Below are 17,164 nucleotides of genomic sequence, written 5' to 3'. Positions count from 1 at the left end.
TTGACCTGTCAGGAGTTGTTTCAGAGCAAGTGTACCTTTCCTATTTTTTTCTTTCTTTTTTTTTTTTTTTTCCCTGCCTAAACAGTGAATTCCATATCAGGTACTAACAAACATGGCTCATCTCAAAAGAATTCATAATTAACTGAAAGAATTCATAATTAACTTCCACTGCAATTTGTTTGGGTCTTTCTTTGCATAACATGTGAGTTGTGGTGGGGGTTTGAAATGCTCTGAAGTGTACAGTGTCTGTGTGTGAGTGCTGCTGAGCCTACCAAAAGCTAACCTGCTGTAACTGCACAGTGTGTGTGTTTGTATTTTAGAGTTCTCTGACAGACCTGTTTTTCTTTTTCTCTTTCTCTTCCTTGTCTTCTTTCTGCATTGGCAGAGCATCTTGGATTTGAATTAAAGGGTATGGAACAACCATTCATTTATTAATCAGAAGCCATTAAGAGCTTCCAACATTATATTTATGGCTTTAATGGGATGATTAAAAAATCAGCTGTTCTGTTCTCTTCCCTGGCACCAAGATAGATGTTTGGATTGAAAAATAAAACCAAAAAACAAAAAAACAAAACAACAAAAACCAAAAACAACAACCAAAACCAAAACAAAGCAAATCACAAATTCTAAACGTAAACCTAGAAAAATGCAGGTGTATTTTTAGCAGCACTTTTTTCTTTGTTCCAAGCAGCAGCCTGGCGTGTGTGGCATGACTGGGATGTTACAATTGCCATACATCTCCATTCAGCATGCTTTTGTGTATTTAGCTGAAAACCTGGAGTCTTGTGTCCATCCAAAAGGTTGCCAGCAGGCACTGCTTGGGAATGGGCAGGAATTCCAGGAATGGGAAGACAAGTTCTAGAAATATCAGGGCTGGTGTAGAAATTGCCATCCCAGACACAATAACCTCCACCAGATCCTGCAAAGGGTCGGGATGAGCTTTGCCATTCCTCCTCCCAAAATTTAGCAGCTCACTTTGGTTCTTGAGAAGGATGAAATTGTTCCAAGGAAGATGGCCAGAGACAAGTTAGTCTGGAAATCTATCCCAGGGAAGTCAGTAGCTGCCCATGAGAGTGGAGGGTGTAATGCTGAGCACCCCAGTGGCAAGCTTGGGAAAACACTGCAGTAAGTGAAATGCTTTTAAAAATATCCCCTTTGGGCATTTACCTGCTCATAATCATATTACTTTCTTTCCATTCTCCTCAGTCTGGTTTTAGATATATATCAAATTATCCCTTGAATAAGCAGCTGGGAAATCAAACCTTTGAGGCAAGTTTTCCCTGGAGTGAACAAGCCAAGGGCAGGGAGGGCTGGTCAGGAGGGAGCAGAGAGATTGGGTAACCTGGGATAGTGGAAGGGGCCCCTGCCCATGGCAGGGGGGTTGGAAAGATGAGCTTTAAGGTCCCTTCCACCCCAAACCATTCAAGGATTCTGTGATGATTCCAGGACTGATCACTTAACTTAAAAGCATTGGCCTGGCAGTGTCAACCAGAGCAGATCTTCACATGAAGATGCTTCAATTCCCTTTGCTGCAGGTATGGGGACACCAGTCTTTCAGTCGTGGATCCTAAGTTCCTTCTGAGGTCCCTGAGGTGGAGGGACATTCACTAACTGAAGCTGGAGAAATGTATCTCCTCTAATTTTTTTGCACGTCTGATCTCCCAGGAGTGGTGTGCGTCCCCCTGATGCAGAAAATGTGTGAATTTTAACAGACTCATGTATTTATAAAATTCATTTTAATTTTAATAGGGCGCTTCAGAGAAAGCGGTGCTGCTAATGCGAATACACTTGAGCAAACTTTAAAATTGAGGATTTTTGACATCCCTTTTTTTGTTGACCTCTTGTCCTTCTCCTCATCCATTCTCAGTGCCATCACAGAAGTGCACACATCCTGTTGCCAGTCTCTCCTCTGTCATTTGTCTGTCCCTGTCATGCGTTGCTGTGACACCACGGCTGGGCTGTGGCTCTGTGTGGCACCACATGGTTTGTCCATTGTGTTTGCTGCTGTAGAAGTGATGCTGCTGATGAAGACGTGGTGTTTGTAGAGAACAGAGGCACAAATGGGCCAGTCCTGCTCTGGGATTTACCTGCTCAGATCCAGCATTGCAGTGTGCACTCTCTTATTTCCTTTGTGTTGTTGTTGAGATGGTTTTGTGCCATGTGAAGATGTTACTGAGCGTCAGCTTTAATGAGATGGTGGGAGCCAGGCTAAATTACTATCAGCAGATCATTCAGTTTTTAGTTTGCAGCAGTGATGCACAGCTCACACTTCACTGCTTCGTGTAGCAGAGCTGTCAGCTCGAGACAGAGAGGCCAAATCTGCATTTCTGATGAGCTGAAACATCCCCAGTGCAGGTGAAGGTTCAGGACAGTCAGACACACCAGAGTCAGGGTCCCATACTGACATGATCACCAGAACAAAGGCTGGGATTTGAGCCTTGGCCAAAGAATTTTGTCCTGTTATAGGTAAAAAACCCAGACAAATAAGCAAACAACCCCCCCCAAACAAACAAACAACAAAAAAAACAAACAAAAAACCCCCCATAGTTTTAATGTCTTTGCTTTTTCTTCCTCCTCCGTGATTCAAAGGGAATGATTTATGCTTAGGGAAGAGAAGTTTTTGTAGCAGAAAGCGTTGCTATTGAAGAATTTTTGGAAAAATTGGCTTGATGGATGAGTCCATGCTGAAAACTGACCTCCCTCCCAGCCTTTTTTTTTTTTTTTTTTTTTTTTTTTTTTGGTAAAGTAGTTTTTGCTGGGTAGCAGCAAAATTCTTGCCCAGTGCCATCCTTAACCAGGATGTGATCCCAGCTGGTTTCTCCTAATTTTGTATAAAATCTGTGAAACTCCTGTCTAAAGGAGAGAGCTGTACAAACTGTAATCCAGGTCCCAAGGATGTGCAAGAGCAGGAAAACGTGTCTGTCATGGTTGCTGATGCACCATAGAAAACAAACATGTCATTGAAGGAGGAGTTTCACCCCAGAGTGGGCTCTTCCCTCATTCCAGCTCAACCTGGTTCCTGGTAGGGGAAAAAAAACCCACAAGGAGGCTTTGTTTATTATATTTCACATTTTCATGCCAGGGTTGTCTTTCTTGCCAGCCCTTGTTTACCAAACCTTTCTCCATTCCCATTTTGAGAGTTTAGAAAGAGGTAACCATTTTTCCTAGCACCTTTTTTTTTCTTCCTCCAAAAATGTTTTTTTCAACCTAGAATGGCAAGCTGAAAGTGTTCTAAATATCCAGTTGTCTGGAATGTTTCATTGCTTCCCAGTCACTTTTTTTTTTTTCTTTTTTTTTTGCTAAAGTCTAGTCCCAAGGCTTTTTGGGACCAGACCTGTTTCTCTTCTGGTTTTGTATTTGAGTGTTTGGTGGCACAGGAGGTATCACATGGTCTGTTCAAGGTCATTGAGTGGTGTGGTGAAGCACACTGAGCATGGCATGGCTTTTATTGCCTAATTTAGATGGGGGAAAAAAAATTCAATTAATATTAAAGAAGGCACAAACCCCAATAACTTCAACAGTAACACACAGAGTGAGGGCATGAGGACTTTGTTCATAGCTGCTGAACTGAAACACTCGTGGCAGCTCTGCACTGAATCCTTCTCTCAGTCATCCAGCTGGAGACCCAAATTGCCTCTTGCTGGAGGTTGCTGGATGTCACATCTGCTCTGGGGTAGCCACGGAGGAAGAGGTGTCCTTGCCATGCTGTTGCTGCCTAGGTGCAGTGCCAACGAGATCCAAGCATTTCCCGGGAGCTTTGGTTGATGGGAATGAGTCCCCTCACTTCCAGCATGGTCTGGGTTTTGATGCAAGGGACTGGCTCTGGGGGTTTGAAAGGCAGCCCGTGACACTTGGTGGGATTTGAGAGAGGCAGCAGCAAGCTGCTCGCATTTGGTGTGTGCCTCTGAGCTACCTGGTGCAATGGTGTGAATCCTAGGGTTTCATTAAAAATCCATAGCTGGTTCCTGTATTTCAATCACTCCACTCCCTTTTCTTTGCCTGACACGCTATCACTTTTCCATCCTCATGCTGCTTTTTGACTGTTCCAGGATGTCCCTTTCAGCACCGACATGCTGTGGGGCTTGTTGCTGGGTGGTTCTCCCACACCACCCTGCTCCAGGGCATGGAGGTGCTGGCAGGGGCATCCTGAGCCGGGCAGAGCAGAGCCTGGGATCAGGGATACAGGGCGTGTGTGCTCGTGGGGAGTGGGGCATGCTCCAGGGCTAGGTGATTTAGGCACCAGAAAGGGGGCATCTGCTGGAAGGGAGAGGAGAGTCGTGGGGCTTTTTGAGATGAGTTACTGTGGGAAAAGAAGGGAAGGTGAGAAGTGTGAGTGCAGAAGGGGTGAGTGAGAGAGGGCAGAGGTGCAGGGAGACAAAAAGAGTCTTTAGAGGGGTGAGGAAGGCTGGGCCAGCTGGGCTCAGGCGTGGGGTAGCCACAGGCAGGCAGGGCATTGGTAGGAGGTCTGCCCGAGCCCTGTCCTCCGTGTCACCCCCATGCAGTGCTGGTTCCTGTGCAGCCAGACACAGCCCTGCTGCTGGAGCCCATCAGTAACTGGTTCCTTTCTCTCCCTTTGCAGAAGCAGAGGAGCTCTACCAGAAGAGGGTTTTGACCATCACGGGAATCTGTGTTGCCTTGCTTGTGGTGGGCATCGTCTGTGTGGTAGCTTACTGTAAAACCAAGTGAGTATGGGGGGCTGAGAGGCAAGAACTGGCCACAGGTTAGTGAGGGGCAGTGCTCGTGTTCCACACTTCCATGCTTTTCACCCAGATGCTGTTTTTAGGAGATGATGTGCTGTAGTACTCCCAGGAAGGTCTCATGCAGGAGGCCAGTGAAGCTGTGTACCAGACTTGGAATAGGATGTTTTCCTGGCACCATTTGCTTGTTGCCCTGGAACAGCATCATTTTGCCCAGCCAGGTGATGCTGTGTTACAGGGAAAAGCTGGCCCCCAAGCCAGCAGCTCAGCTTCTGCCAGCAGAAGCACACTGGGCAGTTGTGCAGGAGCTGTGGGCTCAGCTATGCACATTGTAGGGACTTTCAGAGCAATCCTAATGGAACAGGAGACTTGGGAACCTCTTTTGTGGTCAGCCCTCCCTGCCTGGACAGCACTTTTCTCCCAACTCAGCCTGCACCTCCGTTCAGGGTGCCTCTGGGACTCAGTGGGTCTTGTGGAGCAGATGTCCCACCATGGCTTTGCCACTTGGTCCTTCTTGCAGGACAGGTCAAGTGCTTTGTCACCAAGGCCAAGTCAGGACTCGCTTCCCCTTTCCTTCTCCCCACTTTTCTCCTCCACTGCCAGCTGGCTCTGCTACATTGTGCTGGGCCTTGTCTTGGAAAGGGGACCCTGGACCCAGCTTCCCAAATTGTCCACGAGAAGAAAAGTTGACCTTTTGTTTGGAAAAGCAGTAGGAGGTGTTAAGTGTTGAATGCCTGGTTTCGTGTTGTTTGCAACTTTCTGCAAACACCGCTGGAACATTCACGTGTCCAAGACTTGCCTTCTCTTTCACCTCTGGGGGCAGAGAGAAGTGTTCCTAATAGATTTTTTTCTATTCTAAAGGAAACAAAGAAAACAAATGCATAATCACTTGCGGCAGAACATGTGTCCAGCTCATCAGAACCGGAGCCTTGCGAACGGGCCAAGCCATCCACGTTTGGATCCTGAGGAAATCCAAATGGCTGATGTAAGATCCTTTGCCTCCATGTCCCTGCGTGCTGCTGAGGGGCTGTTTTCTGCCAGGGGATTGACGTGGATGTGTATCCTCACACACCTGTGTGCTTGTGTGTGAGGAGCAAAGCACAAACAAACTTGAGCAAAAAGAAAGATTCTGCGTAGAAACATTTCCAAAAACCAACAACTGAAGGGAAATGTGATTTTGCTTTGAAGTGCAGGATGAGATTCAGGCATTTGAGATAGCCAATTTGTTTTGATTAATCAAGTGTGACCCTGATTTCCACTAGGAGAGATGTTCCCAATGTTTCCTGTTTATTATCTATCCTGTCAGGTCCCACTTTGCGGGATGACAGATGGGGTCAGCGTGGCAGTGGCCGGAGCCACCGTGGTGAGGCACGTCAGGGTGATGTGGTCAGCTGTCCATCAGCCCACCTGCCCATGCCTGGGCTTCTGTTCTGGTCAAGGGGGCAAGTCCTGGTGGGATGCCACTGTCACACCAATGAGACCAATCTAAGTGTCTTTAGGACAGGATCCCGAGGGCAGTTCAGTCACTCTCGTGACTTCAGTCGTGCAAGGTTCCCATCAAACCCCGTGAACTCAACAGGGCCATCAATGGGCTTCAGTTCCTTGGTGATCCAAGGCCTTGAAAGGGGTCAGAAAAAGGGAAAGGGGAGGCAGAGCCAAACAAGAAGTACTGTTAGAAATGAGTCCAATGAATCAGCTGCAAGCTCTGTTGGGTCAGCCTTAGGATATTAAAATTTAGCTAGGTTGGATCCCAACCATAAGGGAAGGGGGAAAGGGAATTCTAAGAACCACAGCCCCACACAGTACTGACTCTCATGGAGCTTAGTGCCCCTGTGAGAAGCAGGGCTGGTTGTTAGATGGAGAAATACCTCAGCATAAATATTTGGATCACAACTGGTGTTTCTGTAGGACTCACATCTCTGACAGATTTCTCTTTTTGCTGGTACTCAGTCGGGTGTAACCAGCTGTGGGCAGAGATGTGTCTCTGCTCAGTAGCTACACATGGTACCACTGTCCTCTGGGGAATCCCTTGGCACTCCAATCTCTTCTGCAATCCCTGTGAAGGGGCAGAGAAAAGCCTCCACCCTCCTTGTCCCTTCCCGTGGTATGGGGAGCTTCTGGGTTCACTCAGTCCTCACCTGATTTCACCAGAAATAATCACGCCAGTTGAATATTCTTTTGCAGCATTCACAGGCTGGTGGCTGATCTGTGTGATTCTTCTATCTTGCAGTATATTTCTAAGAACGTTTCTGCCACCGAGCACGTGATCCGAAGGGAAACAGAGACAACCTTTTCAGGAAGTCACTCCTGCTCCCCATCTCATCACTGCTCCACAGCCACTCCAACGTCCAGCCAGAGGTGATGTACACCATTCTCTCTGGACCTTTCTCCTGCTATTTGCCATAGGATGCTGTGAGATTCTAGGATTTTCTGTTTTCACTTGATGTTTGGCTCTGCAGTGGCATACAGGCCATGTCTACACTGCAGGACTTTGCAGGCACAGCTGGTTAGTGAGAGGTGTGGAAAAGTTGTTCCTTCACCTGCAGGGAGGTGCCAGCAGGATCCTGCAGCACTGACATAGCTGGAAAACAGGAGGAAATGAACCTGTGCTTCCATGCTTTGCACAGACCCAGATGGGAGGATGTGTGTAGGAAAGGTTTTGTTTGCAGCCACACTGGACATCTGAAATACTTCATTAAGCACACACAGGTTATGTGTTTCATATTTAGAATGTATCTGCCTTGTGGGAGACTAAGTACACAAAATATCACCAAATGATTGGTTCCTCAGAGTCAAGGTCTGACCTGGAAGTCACAGGTTTTGACCAGAAGGAAAATGCTCCTGTGAAATTTATCAACCTCAGCCTCAGGTGGTGGCTCCTCTTTCACTGGAAGTCATTCTGAAACTTTTTGGAAAACTTTGTCTAGCAGGAAAGTACCAATAATGTTTTGGGACAGAGGATGAGACACACTTTTTGTTTTCATTTCAAAATAACCACTGGGGGAAGAACACCACGGTTTGAAACCTGAGTCTTCTCAAGGTTTTTGAGAACATTTAAAATGCAGATGGACCTCCCTGTATTTATGATGTCCAGAAAAGTCTTTCAAATGCTCTAAAGAAAATCCTGAGCTATTTTGAGTTTGAGTTCCAGTTCCTCCTCTTAGACAGCTCTTGTGCTTCTTCCAGTAAGTGGCAGGGGTTTTCCTTGGAAATCACTTGTCTTTGATATGTGGCTGGCTCATGCCCTTCATTAGCCTGATGGGGTTGTCTCCATTCATCCAGGAATACAGCTGGATTTCATCTGAAGCTCACAGATGGCTCCAGGCAGGTTTCCTTAGGGTCCAGACATTCCTCAGGGTTGAGCAGTACTCTCAGTTACAATGGGCAAGATCAACTTCACATGTTGAACTTGGATTTTCAGGTGAATTCCTCCCCAGATTCTTCTGGCTATACCTCCAGCAAGTAGAGAGGGAGCCAGGAATGACTTGATGGGCTGGGAATGACTCTTTTTTCCAGGGACATCCCACTCTTCATGAGCTAGATGGTACATTTGCCAGGTTTTTTTTTCATTCATACTCTTCAGCCCAGCCCTGGCTAGGTGCATGCAAGCTTGAGCCAGGTGCACAGTGGCTCCTGTGCCTGCAGAGCTGCACCTTACTGGCCTTCCATGCTCACTTCAAGGGCTTGGGCCAACCCTGGGCACCTTCTGAAGACACAAAGGTGTGCCTGGAGGGCAGCATTAGCTCATGACAGCTGTAGGGAGGAACCTACCTTGGGTAGCCTCTGGTCCTGGCTACCTGCCACCTCATTTTCCTGAGTCAAGTGCAGCAAGCAGGTGCTTCTTGAAGTCATGCCAGAGGCAAACTACTGGCATAATCAGGCTCCATTTTACTCCATCAGCGCCTCTAATGAGGACGCTGTTTGAAGTTATAAATGAGCATGTGCCTGGAGCCATCAATAATTAACAAGTTCTTGGGAAATCTTAATGAGGGCTGCTCTCCTCTGTAAACGCCCACCCAAAATCCTCCACCCACACTGCTCCATCTGGTGCAGTTTGGGACTTCAGAGGGGTTGCTCTCAAGGATTTTTGCAATGGTGGGGGTTAGCGTGGTGGCTGTGGCACCGGTGGGACTCCAGTGTGCCCTGTGCATCCCTGGTGAGTCCTTGTGGGATGTCCTCCTTGCACCAAGACTGGGGCTGGTGGGGCTCCAGCTGCTCAGCACATCATGATCTTTAGCACCTTGAAAGGGTTTTGCTGCCAAAATCTCTGGTAGACTTTGCTCTGCTAATTTTGAGTGGCTTCTCCTGGCTCCTCTCTGGTAGTGATTCCAAAGGGGCTGTCACTTGGCAGTGCAGGTGGCACATTTGAAGGAACTTGGCTGACTTGCCTTGGCATAGCCAGTGTGTTGTTCCACACCCAGAACACTCGGCAAGCACAAAGCAGAATTACCCTGGCCTCTCTCCAGAGGCTGTCCCATCCTGCTCCCAGCCATATTTATTCTGTGGTGGGATAAATACCTGCTATTGCACTGGTTTACTTTCTTTGTCCTCTAATGGCATCTCCAAGAAGGAGCAAAGAAAGGCAAGTCAAAGGTAGGGTTGGGAATCCGAACATCCCTGGCCAGATGTATCCTAATGAGAGAGAGAGAGAGAGAGAAAGGGGGGACACCAGTGCAGAGGTGCAGAGCCCAGCATGAGCAGTGCCTGTGTCTTTGGAGAAGAGCTGGGTGGGGATTCCTTGCTCACTGTCCACATGGGCTTTGCTCCACAGACATGAAAGCCACACCTGGAGCTTGGAGCGAACAGAGAGCCTGACTTCAGATTCCCAGTCTGGGATAATGCTGTCCTCGGTGGGAACCAGCAAATGCAACAGCCCTGCGTGCGTGGAGGCGCGGGCTCGCCGCGGGGCCACCTTCTGCATCGAGGACCAGCGGAGGCCCACGACGCAGTACCGCGACTCCGTGGATTCCCTGCGGGACTCGCCCCACAGCGAGAGGTCAGACCCTGCTGCTTGGTGCCACCCCAGCAAGCCATGCCTCTGTGCCAAGCCCAAAAACGTTTGCCTTTGCCGTGGTGGAACTGGGGAAACTCCAGCCCCGGTCCTGCCAGAGGGAGCCAATTCCCCCAGGAGGCAATGTATGTTTGGAGCACAGGGATGGCAGGAGCAGAATATACCTGGCTGCAGTCAGCAAGTGGTAGAGAAAAACTGGCTGGGAGAACACCCTGAGCAGCTTGTTGGGCTGCCAAACAGAGTCTGGGCCTCAGATACTTGGGGGAAAGGTGCCTGTCCTCAGCACAGTCCTGGATGGCCAGGTGAGAGGGTGCTGCATGTGGGCACAGCCTTGGGACAGGACTCGGTATGACCCAGCCTTCAAGGAACACAGCTGCAGAGCTGAGACACCAGCAGCAGCAGTAACAGTTGTCCTCTTCCCACTCTGGTTCCTCGTGAAGCAGAAGCACATCTCCACCCTTGCTCCAGCCCTTTGCAGATAGCCAGGAGTGACTCTTGGTAGCCACATGGCCCCTCTTGGGCAGCTACCCTTCAAGGTGGTGGAACTTGTCCATGGGGCAGAGGAGAAAGGCAGCATCTCCTGCTCTCATTCCTATCCCTGGTCCATTCAGGCAAACTGACCCAGCTCCTATGGGGATCTCATACATCACAAAGCACATGGGTAAAAAGGCCCTGGACAAGTGAGAGAACCTGGGCTGGTGGAATTGGGCAGAGACACCATTGGGAATATTAAGAGGAAATAAGGTCGGCTCTTTAGAAAGAGGTGATGCTGAAGGAAGGGCTGTTTGGAGTGGGACTAGACCAGAGCTGAGTGACCACATTGATGTTGTCACCAGAGTAGATGTGGTAGAAGTGGTAGATGGCTTTTTGAGACACAAGATTTGTGCTAAGTCAGAGAAAGCAATGCCCAGGGTTTCCCCATCTGTGGCCGGAGCAGAGAGAGGGAATTCCAGGGACCTTCCTCAGAGACAAGCCTGGCAGCTCCAGAAGGAACAGAAAGCAGCTGTCAGGCAGATGACAGGCAGTGAAGCTGTGACTCAGCCTGCTGGGAGATGCTGCAGGGTTTGCAGCGATGCAGAGTGGGAATTGTGCGCCGGGTTCCTCGGGAGAAGCAGTTTGGGGGATACTCAGCACATGCTGCCCATTGAAGCCAGCAGCTCACCCTCCCTTGGCAAAATCCCTCCAGCCGATTCCCCAGGAGAACCTCCACGAGCTGGTTCACCAGAGGCCTCATGGGTCCCTGGGCATCCTGGTGCTCAGCAAAGCGCGGGCTCAGCTGGTGCTTTTCGGGGTTGCTCGGTGTCCAAACAGTGCTGTTGCTTTTCCAGGTACGTGTCGGCCCTGACCACACCAGCACGCCTGTCGCCCGTTGACTTCCACTACTCGATGACCACACAGGTGCCCACCTTCGAGATCACCTCCCCGAACTCGGCGCACGCCGTGTCCCTGCCGCCGGCGGCCCCCATCAGCTTCCGCGTGGAGGAGCAGCAGCCCCTCCTGCGGCGGTACCAGCTGCCCTTCCAGGACACGCAGAGGTACGACAGCTACTACCAAAGGAAGACCTACCTAAACGACAGCATGGGGAGCCTGCCCTCCAGCCCCTTCCGCATCACAGAGGACGACGAGTACGAGACGACGCAGGAGTACGTCACAGCGCTAGAGCAGCCAAAGAAAACAGCCAGCAGCAACAGGCGGTGGAAAAAATCCAAACTGAACGGGCACATCCCTCACAGAGCCAGAGCCGTCCGGGACTCCTTCTCCTTGAGCAGCGCCTCTTACAGCGAGTCTGACGAGGAGCTGGTGGCCGAGAGCACCCCGTTCCTAAGCACTCAGAACAATGAGGCGGCGCACACGGAGTCGCCGCCGCTGCACCGGCCGGGCGACAGCCGGACTCACTACTCGTGCCGCGGGCACGGCGCGCACGAGGGCGGCCGCGGCAGCCTGGCGCACGTGGCGCCCAAAGCGGACCCCGACCCTCTCTAGGCGCCTCTCCCGCCGTGAACCACGTGGAGGAGGCCGAGGCGAGGCGGGAAAAAAAAAACAACAAAAAAACAAACAAACCACGCAAAACCACAAAAAAACAAAACAAAACAAAACAAAAAAACCCGGAACGAAACAAACAAAACAGAACAAAAAAAAATAAATATTTTTATTTTATATAAAAGAGGGGGAAAAAAAAAACCAAAAAATATAACGAATAAAAATGTTTTATTTTCATTTTAGCGAAGTTGTCTTATAATAGCTAACGACAATGACTTTTTTATAGGGAATCTCTATTTATATGTAATGTCTTGATTTACAGCTTCCGAGAAAAAAAAAGTAAAAAAAAAAAAAAAAAAAAGAAGAAGAAAAGAAAACTAACAATAAAGTTAAAAAAAAAAGTGGGCCAATTTTTGACTACTTAAAAATAGAAAACAAAACTATCGTGGTGCCTTTTGCTGTATGCTAGTGCTGGGATTCATGCCGAGGATTCTGTTTCAGTAGCATTTTTAAGGTCATAGATTTTTGTTTGGGAGAAAACCTGTCACAAGGGCGCTCTTCTGTTGGAAGAAAACAGCCTTGCCACTTTGCCCCGTACCCTGCTATTAATGATCTTATTCTTTAAAGTATCGTTTAAACACACATTAAGGACATGAGTGGGAGCATTTCCATTATCATGTCTAACGAGGATCTGTCTTGCCCTGTAAACTACTTGTATTTTCGCTTAAATCAGGAGGAAAAGAAACCCAACAGCACTGTGCTGAAATGCAGAAATAACGTTTCTTTTGCCACACAGGTAGGAAGAGAAAATGAAATCACGCAGCAGCAGCAGCAGCCCTTACAATATAGCTCTCAACCTTTGGCCATCTCACCGGTGGGTCTGGAGTGGGCTTGGCACAGGTTTGTAGTGAAGCCAGGCAGACACCGCCGTGACCACGGTGGGTCACACCTGTCACGTACCCTTGAATCCGGGTCGCTGAGCCAGCCCGGGCCTGGCCCTGCGCGGCGGTGGCTCCGTTCAGCCGCGGTGCCCGTGGCCACGTGGCCGCCCCACGGCCGTGCTGGCCGCGACGTCCCCTCGGCTGAGCGGCGTTGGCAGCGGCGCCGGAGCTGTCCCGAGTGACACCCTTGGCCGGGGTGCCGGGGGACACCCACAGGGTGGTCCCATGGCGCGCACGGCCGCGTGTCACCCTGGACACGGAGCCAGGCCATGCTGCCCGGGGGCCACTTGGACCCCCAGGGGCCACTTGGACCCCTCCGCTTGTCGCCCCTGCCTTGGGCGGGCAGGGCCCCGCGTGGGGCAGCCCAGCGAGCGGATTCTCCCGTACGGCCGTGCCACGTGTTGTAAAGACACGCGTTGTCACCGTCACGTCCTGCCACCGATGACGGACGTCGCGTCCCCAAACCCGGAGCAGCTCTGGCCATCGGCTCTGTGGCGCAAAGAGACAGTCCTGCGTGTCCAGGCGGCAGAGCATCCCCCGTGGAAGTGCCCCCTCTCCTCAGTTCTCTGCAGCAAACCTGTTTACATTGTAGCCTGACTTTTTTCTTTTTATATTTTTACTTCTGCATGTCCTTTGCATTTCAGATACTGTAGATTGGATGCATGGTGAAGCTGTGACTGAGAAGATAATACAACAATTGACAGTGTATTATTTCATTTAACTTTTAGCAATAAAGTAACTAAACCCTCTATTCCTCACCCATGATGGGGTCAGATAGAAAAAAACTCTGCTAATTTGTCATAAGATGATTGTCAAAGTTTGCTCTGGATTGTCTGAATGTCAGAACTCTTGACTGTTTAACACTTGAACATTTTTTATATTATAAATAAAATAAGAAATAACAATCTGTGGGCTGCATTAATCTCAGGCCCTTTTTGGGGCAAGTGGGGAGCTGTGACAGGCACCATACACAGAATCACAGACTGGTTGAGGCTGGAAGAGACTTTTTCCACGTTTCCTGCTCCACCAGCTCACCTAGAGTCAGCTGCCCAGGCCTGTGCCCAGTCAGGCTTTGAGCATCTTCAGGGATGGCAATTCCACAACTTCTTTGGGGAACCTCTGCCAGTGTTTGGTCCCTCTCAAAGCAAAAATTTGTCTTCTTGTATTGACTGGATTTACTAATTTTTAATTTGGGCCCTTTGCCTCATTTGCTATTTTAGGCCCATTGACTCATGTCCTGAACACTGCTGAGAAGAGTCCAGCTCCCTGTTTTTCACTGCCATCCATTGGGTATTTGTACACATGGATAAGGCACCCCTGAGCCTTCTCCTCTCTAGGCTGGACAGTTCCAGCTCCCTCATCCTTTCCTCATATGAGAATGCTCTGGTTCCATGAAGATCTTTATGCCCATAAAGACCCATAGGTGGGTGTTTTTCTACCTGGCATGGACATTTGACCTTCCTTGCAGGGCTCAGGAGTGGAGGCTCACTGAGGTGAGTGAATGCTACCCACACATCTCCTAGGGGATGCCATTCCTCCTCCAACTGCAGATCAGGAGATCCCCCTTCACTTGAGCCATGGAAGTTTCCAGTTGTGCCAAGAGAGGTCAGGATGTTTGGGATGTTATTACCTGGCACCTATTTCAGTGACTTCTGGAGAGTGGAGTTGTGTTGGGTCCGTGCCATGCAGCACTGACCCACCCACAAAAACAGGTCCTGGTTCAGCTCCCCCATGGGAAATCTGTGTCTCTGGCTGTCCCCATGCAGGGCTCACTGAGAGTGTGGTGTGGTCACAGGAGCACATTCCCTGAGGTGACTCCCCTGGCTCCATCCAGCTCAGAACTCACTCCCCTGTTCCTGCTCAGTAACATGAACAGGTATCCAAAAGTTCCAAAAAGCTGAACTCACTTAACTTACTTGACTCAGTTACAGTGAGTCAACCCTATTGAAATGGACAGGTTGGAACTAACTGAGCTGGTTGGAACCAGATGATTTTTGATGTCCCTTCCAACCCAAATCATTCTATGATTATATGAATACCCAGAACTGTGAGAGAGCTCCCCAGTGAGAGAGAACTCACAGTGCTGCCCATGCTGGAAGCCAGGCTTAGCACACCCACAGCCTGGGCCTCTTCTGCTCCAACCCCAACCAGGATGCCCATTGCCCTGGAGCTGACCCAGCTGGGTCACAGGCCACCCCAAACATTCATTGCATGTCCTGTGGGGCCTCCAGACAGACCAGAGGGCTCAGCACTCCATGCCCCTGGATGAAAACATCTCAACACTGATTTCCCAGAAGGTTAAAGGCTGAAGGATCCAGCCCTCCTGCAGTGGGGCCCCTGCCACCCAAGAGCAATGTGCAAAGGAGCTGTTAGGGGAGTAGACCTGGGGATAAAGGTGGTAGGGTCAAGTCCTGATCTGGGTGACATTTGCCTTTGGACACATCGTGCCCCACTCTGTGCAGCCCCAAGCCTTGCTGGATGAAGGCAGCAGTGCAGCTCTCTCCACTCTCCCATTATTCTTGGGACATGTCCCAGCTCCCATTGCCTTTGATCCATCTCAGCTCCTCCAGTGGCTCCCAGAGCAAGGTGAGATGAACAGGAATGGGCAGAGAACACCTGGTCCCCTTCACCGAGGTTGATCCCTGGGGAAACCAGACACATGGAAGAGAGAGGTGGGGTGCCTTTGGCTTCCCAAAGCAGCCCCATCTCCCTGCCCAGCTCTCCTCAAGATCTGTGAGCTCCACTCACGGAGAAATTCCCCCAAGGCTGGCACAGCAGCATCTGCATTACAAGAAGATGCAGCTGATCCCCAGCAGGAATCTCTCTGGGTCCCTTGGAGAGGAGCTGTGGGTTTGCCCTGCACAGGGGGATATTTCCCTGCTCCATGGTTTGCAGGGATCTGTGATGTTCTGCATCTGCTGAGATACCACTAGCTCTGAGCCATGGCAGCCTCAGGATACTGCGTGATGATTTTTTTTGAGCCCCTTGATTCCCATAATTGTGTTCTATATTTAGAGGCAGTTACGCTACTTCAATTTTCTTTCCAATTGCCTCTGAAGGAAGCCTGTATCTCTCTCTTTTTTCCCTGGCTGGTTTATTTTTAGACTCCTCATTTCCAGCCGTGTGTGCTCCTAGGGTTCTGCCGTAAATATTTTACAGCAATTTTCACAGGTGGGGGAGCCACCAAAGCCTCTTGACAGCTCTACTCTGTATCTCTGGTGCCTTTAATGCCCTTCCCAGAGGGGAAGGAGCTGCTCTGGTGACACAGATCAGTGACACAAGCAGGAGAGGAGTGTTGGATCCTGGCTTTGAGGGGTCACAAAGTCTCCCCCACAAAGAAGTCCCTGTAAAATGAATGTGGTTGTATCCAGGACAAGTGGCCTGGCAGGGAGGTCAGGCTGAACCAGCACTGCCAGGTGAGGTTTTGTGAGACTTGAAGCAGTCGTGGTGCCTGCTGGAGGGGCTGGCACAGGCTGGGGATGTGCAGAAAGTGCATTTGAGTAACTCCAGGAGGAGAAAAGGATGTGGCTGCCTAATTCCTCTGAGATGCTGCTCTTCTCTCTCAGTGGTGGGTGGCTGAGTCCTTGACCTCCAGGGATGGAGGAAGTGCATGAAAAAACCCATTTCTTCCAAGTCACAAGCTGAGGCTGTGGATTGGTCAAACAAGGCATTTTTGGCTCTGCCCTCGTGGTAAGATGTTCTCAACACATTTTTACATGCCTGTGCACCTGGATCAGGACTTGTGCACCTGGATCAGGACTTGTGCACGAGGCAAGCTGCAGGTACTCAGTAAGAGCAAGTTTAAGACTCTGAGCTGTCTTTCCAAGTGTTGTCTGACATCAGCTGCCACCTCTTCCCACATCCATTGGGTGTTCAGTCTCACAACTCTGAATCTTTTCCCTGCTGCCCAGAGGAGATTTTGCAAGATCTTGCTTTCCTCTGCAAGTTACTCCCAGCTGAGGATGGCAGACTGGCACCTTCAGCCAGGGGGCTGAGCTGCTCTTGGTGGAGCTCAAGCACACTGGAGATGTCACTGCCCACTGGAAGGGATGCTCAGAAAGGGAAGACTGAGGTACAAAATATTACCTGGCATTTTGGAGGCAAGGCCCAGCTTTCCCCTGGACTTCCACTGTGAGAGTCTCAGCACCAGACACTTCACGTGACATCTTGGAGGTGTTGGGTGCAAGGAATGTCTGTACAACACCTGACAGGAAAGCAGTGATGCCTTGGAGAAACAGCCACAGACTCCTCTGGGAACTGCTGTGAGAACATCTCCAGTCACTAAAGCAGGGCTTGGCACCTTTCTGCTCCCATAAATCTCCAGGCTGAATGTGGACAGACACATCTGGGGTGCACCAGAGGGAGGGAAGAGTTATTTGAATGTGTTCCCAAAGCAGCCCATCTATCCACACTGCTCCAGAACCATCCAAGAGGATGGGTGGGCTGGTACCCACTTGTGGAAAGGAATTGATGTTTTTGGTGCTGTCTGTCCAAAGGATCCTGGCTTTTCTGCATCAGATGCTGGGGGATATCTG

The 17,164-nt window shown here is 49.9% G+C and overlaps 1 protein-coding gene across 4 annotated transcripts in view; it reads left to right on the top strand.

The window, feature by feature from the left end:
* Window positions 1–13,534, top strand: part of NRG2 (neuregulin 2) — a 153,856-nt gene extending 140,322 nt beyond the window's left edge. For 2 of the 4 annotated variants that reach the window (XM_088173849.1, XM_088173847.1), the window contains exons 6-11: window positions 386–409; window positions 4,580–4,682; window positions 5,559–5,682; window positions 6,928–7,055; window positions 9,469–9,693; window positions 11,037–13,534. In XM_088173849.1, coding sequence (XP_088029975.1) covers window positions 386–409; window positions 4,580–4,682; window positions 5,559–5,682; window positions 6,928–7,055; window positions 9,469–9,693; window positions 11,037–11,691 — 1,259 coding nt within the window. In that variant the 3' untranslated portion in view covers window positions 11,692–13,534. The remainder of the gene's footprint in view (window positions 1–385; window positions 410–4,579; window positions 4,683–5,558; window positions 5,683–6,927; window positions 7,056–9,468; window positions 9,694–11,036) is intronic. The other 2 variants (XM_088173850.1, XM_088173848.1) reach the window with 1 other exon arrangement.
* Window positions 13,535–17,164: the final 3,630 nt, after the last annotated feature.

This window comes from Sturnus vulgaris, chromosome 15 (assembly GCF_052056855.1).
Source record: "Sturnus vulgaris isolate bStuVul1 chromosome 15, bStuVul1.hap1, whole genome shotgun sequence".
In the NCBI taxonomy this organism is placed as follows: Eukaryota; Metazoa; Chordata; class Aves; order Passeriformes; family Sturnidae; genus Sturnus; species Sturnus vulgaris.
This window is presented reverse-complemented; position numbering and strand designations above follow the sequence as displayed.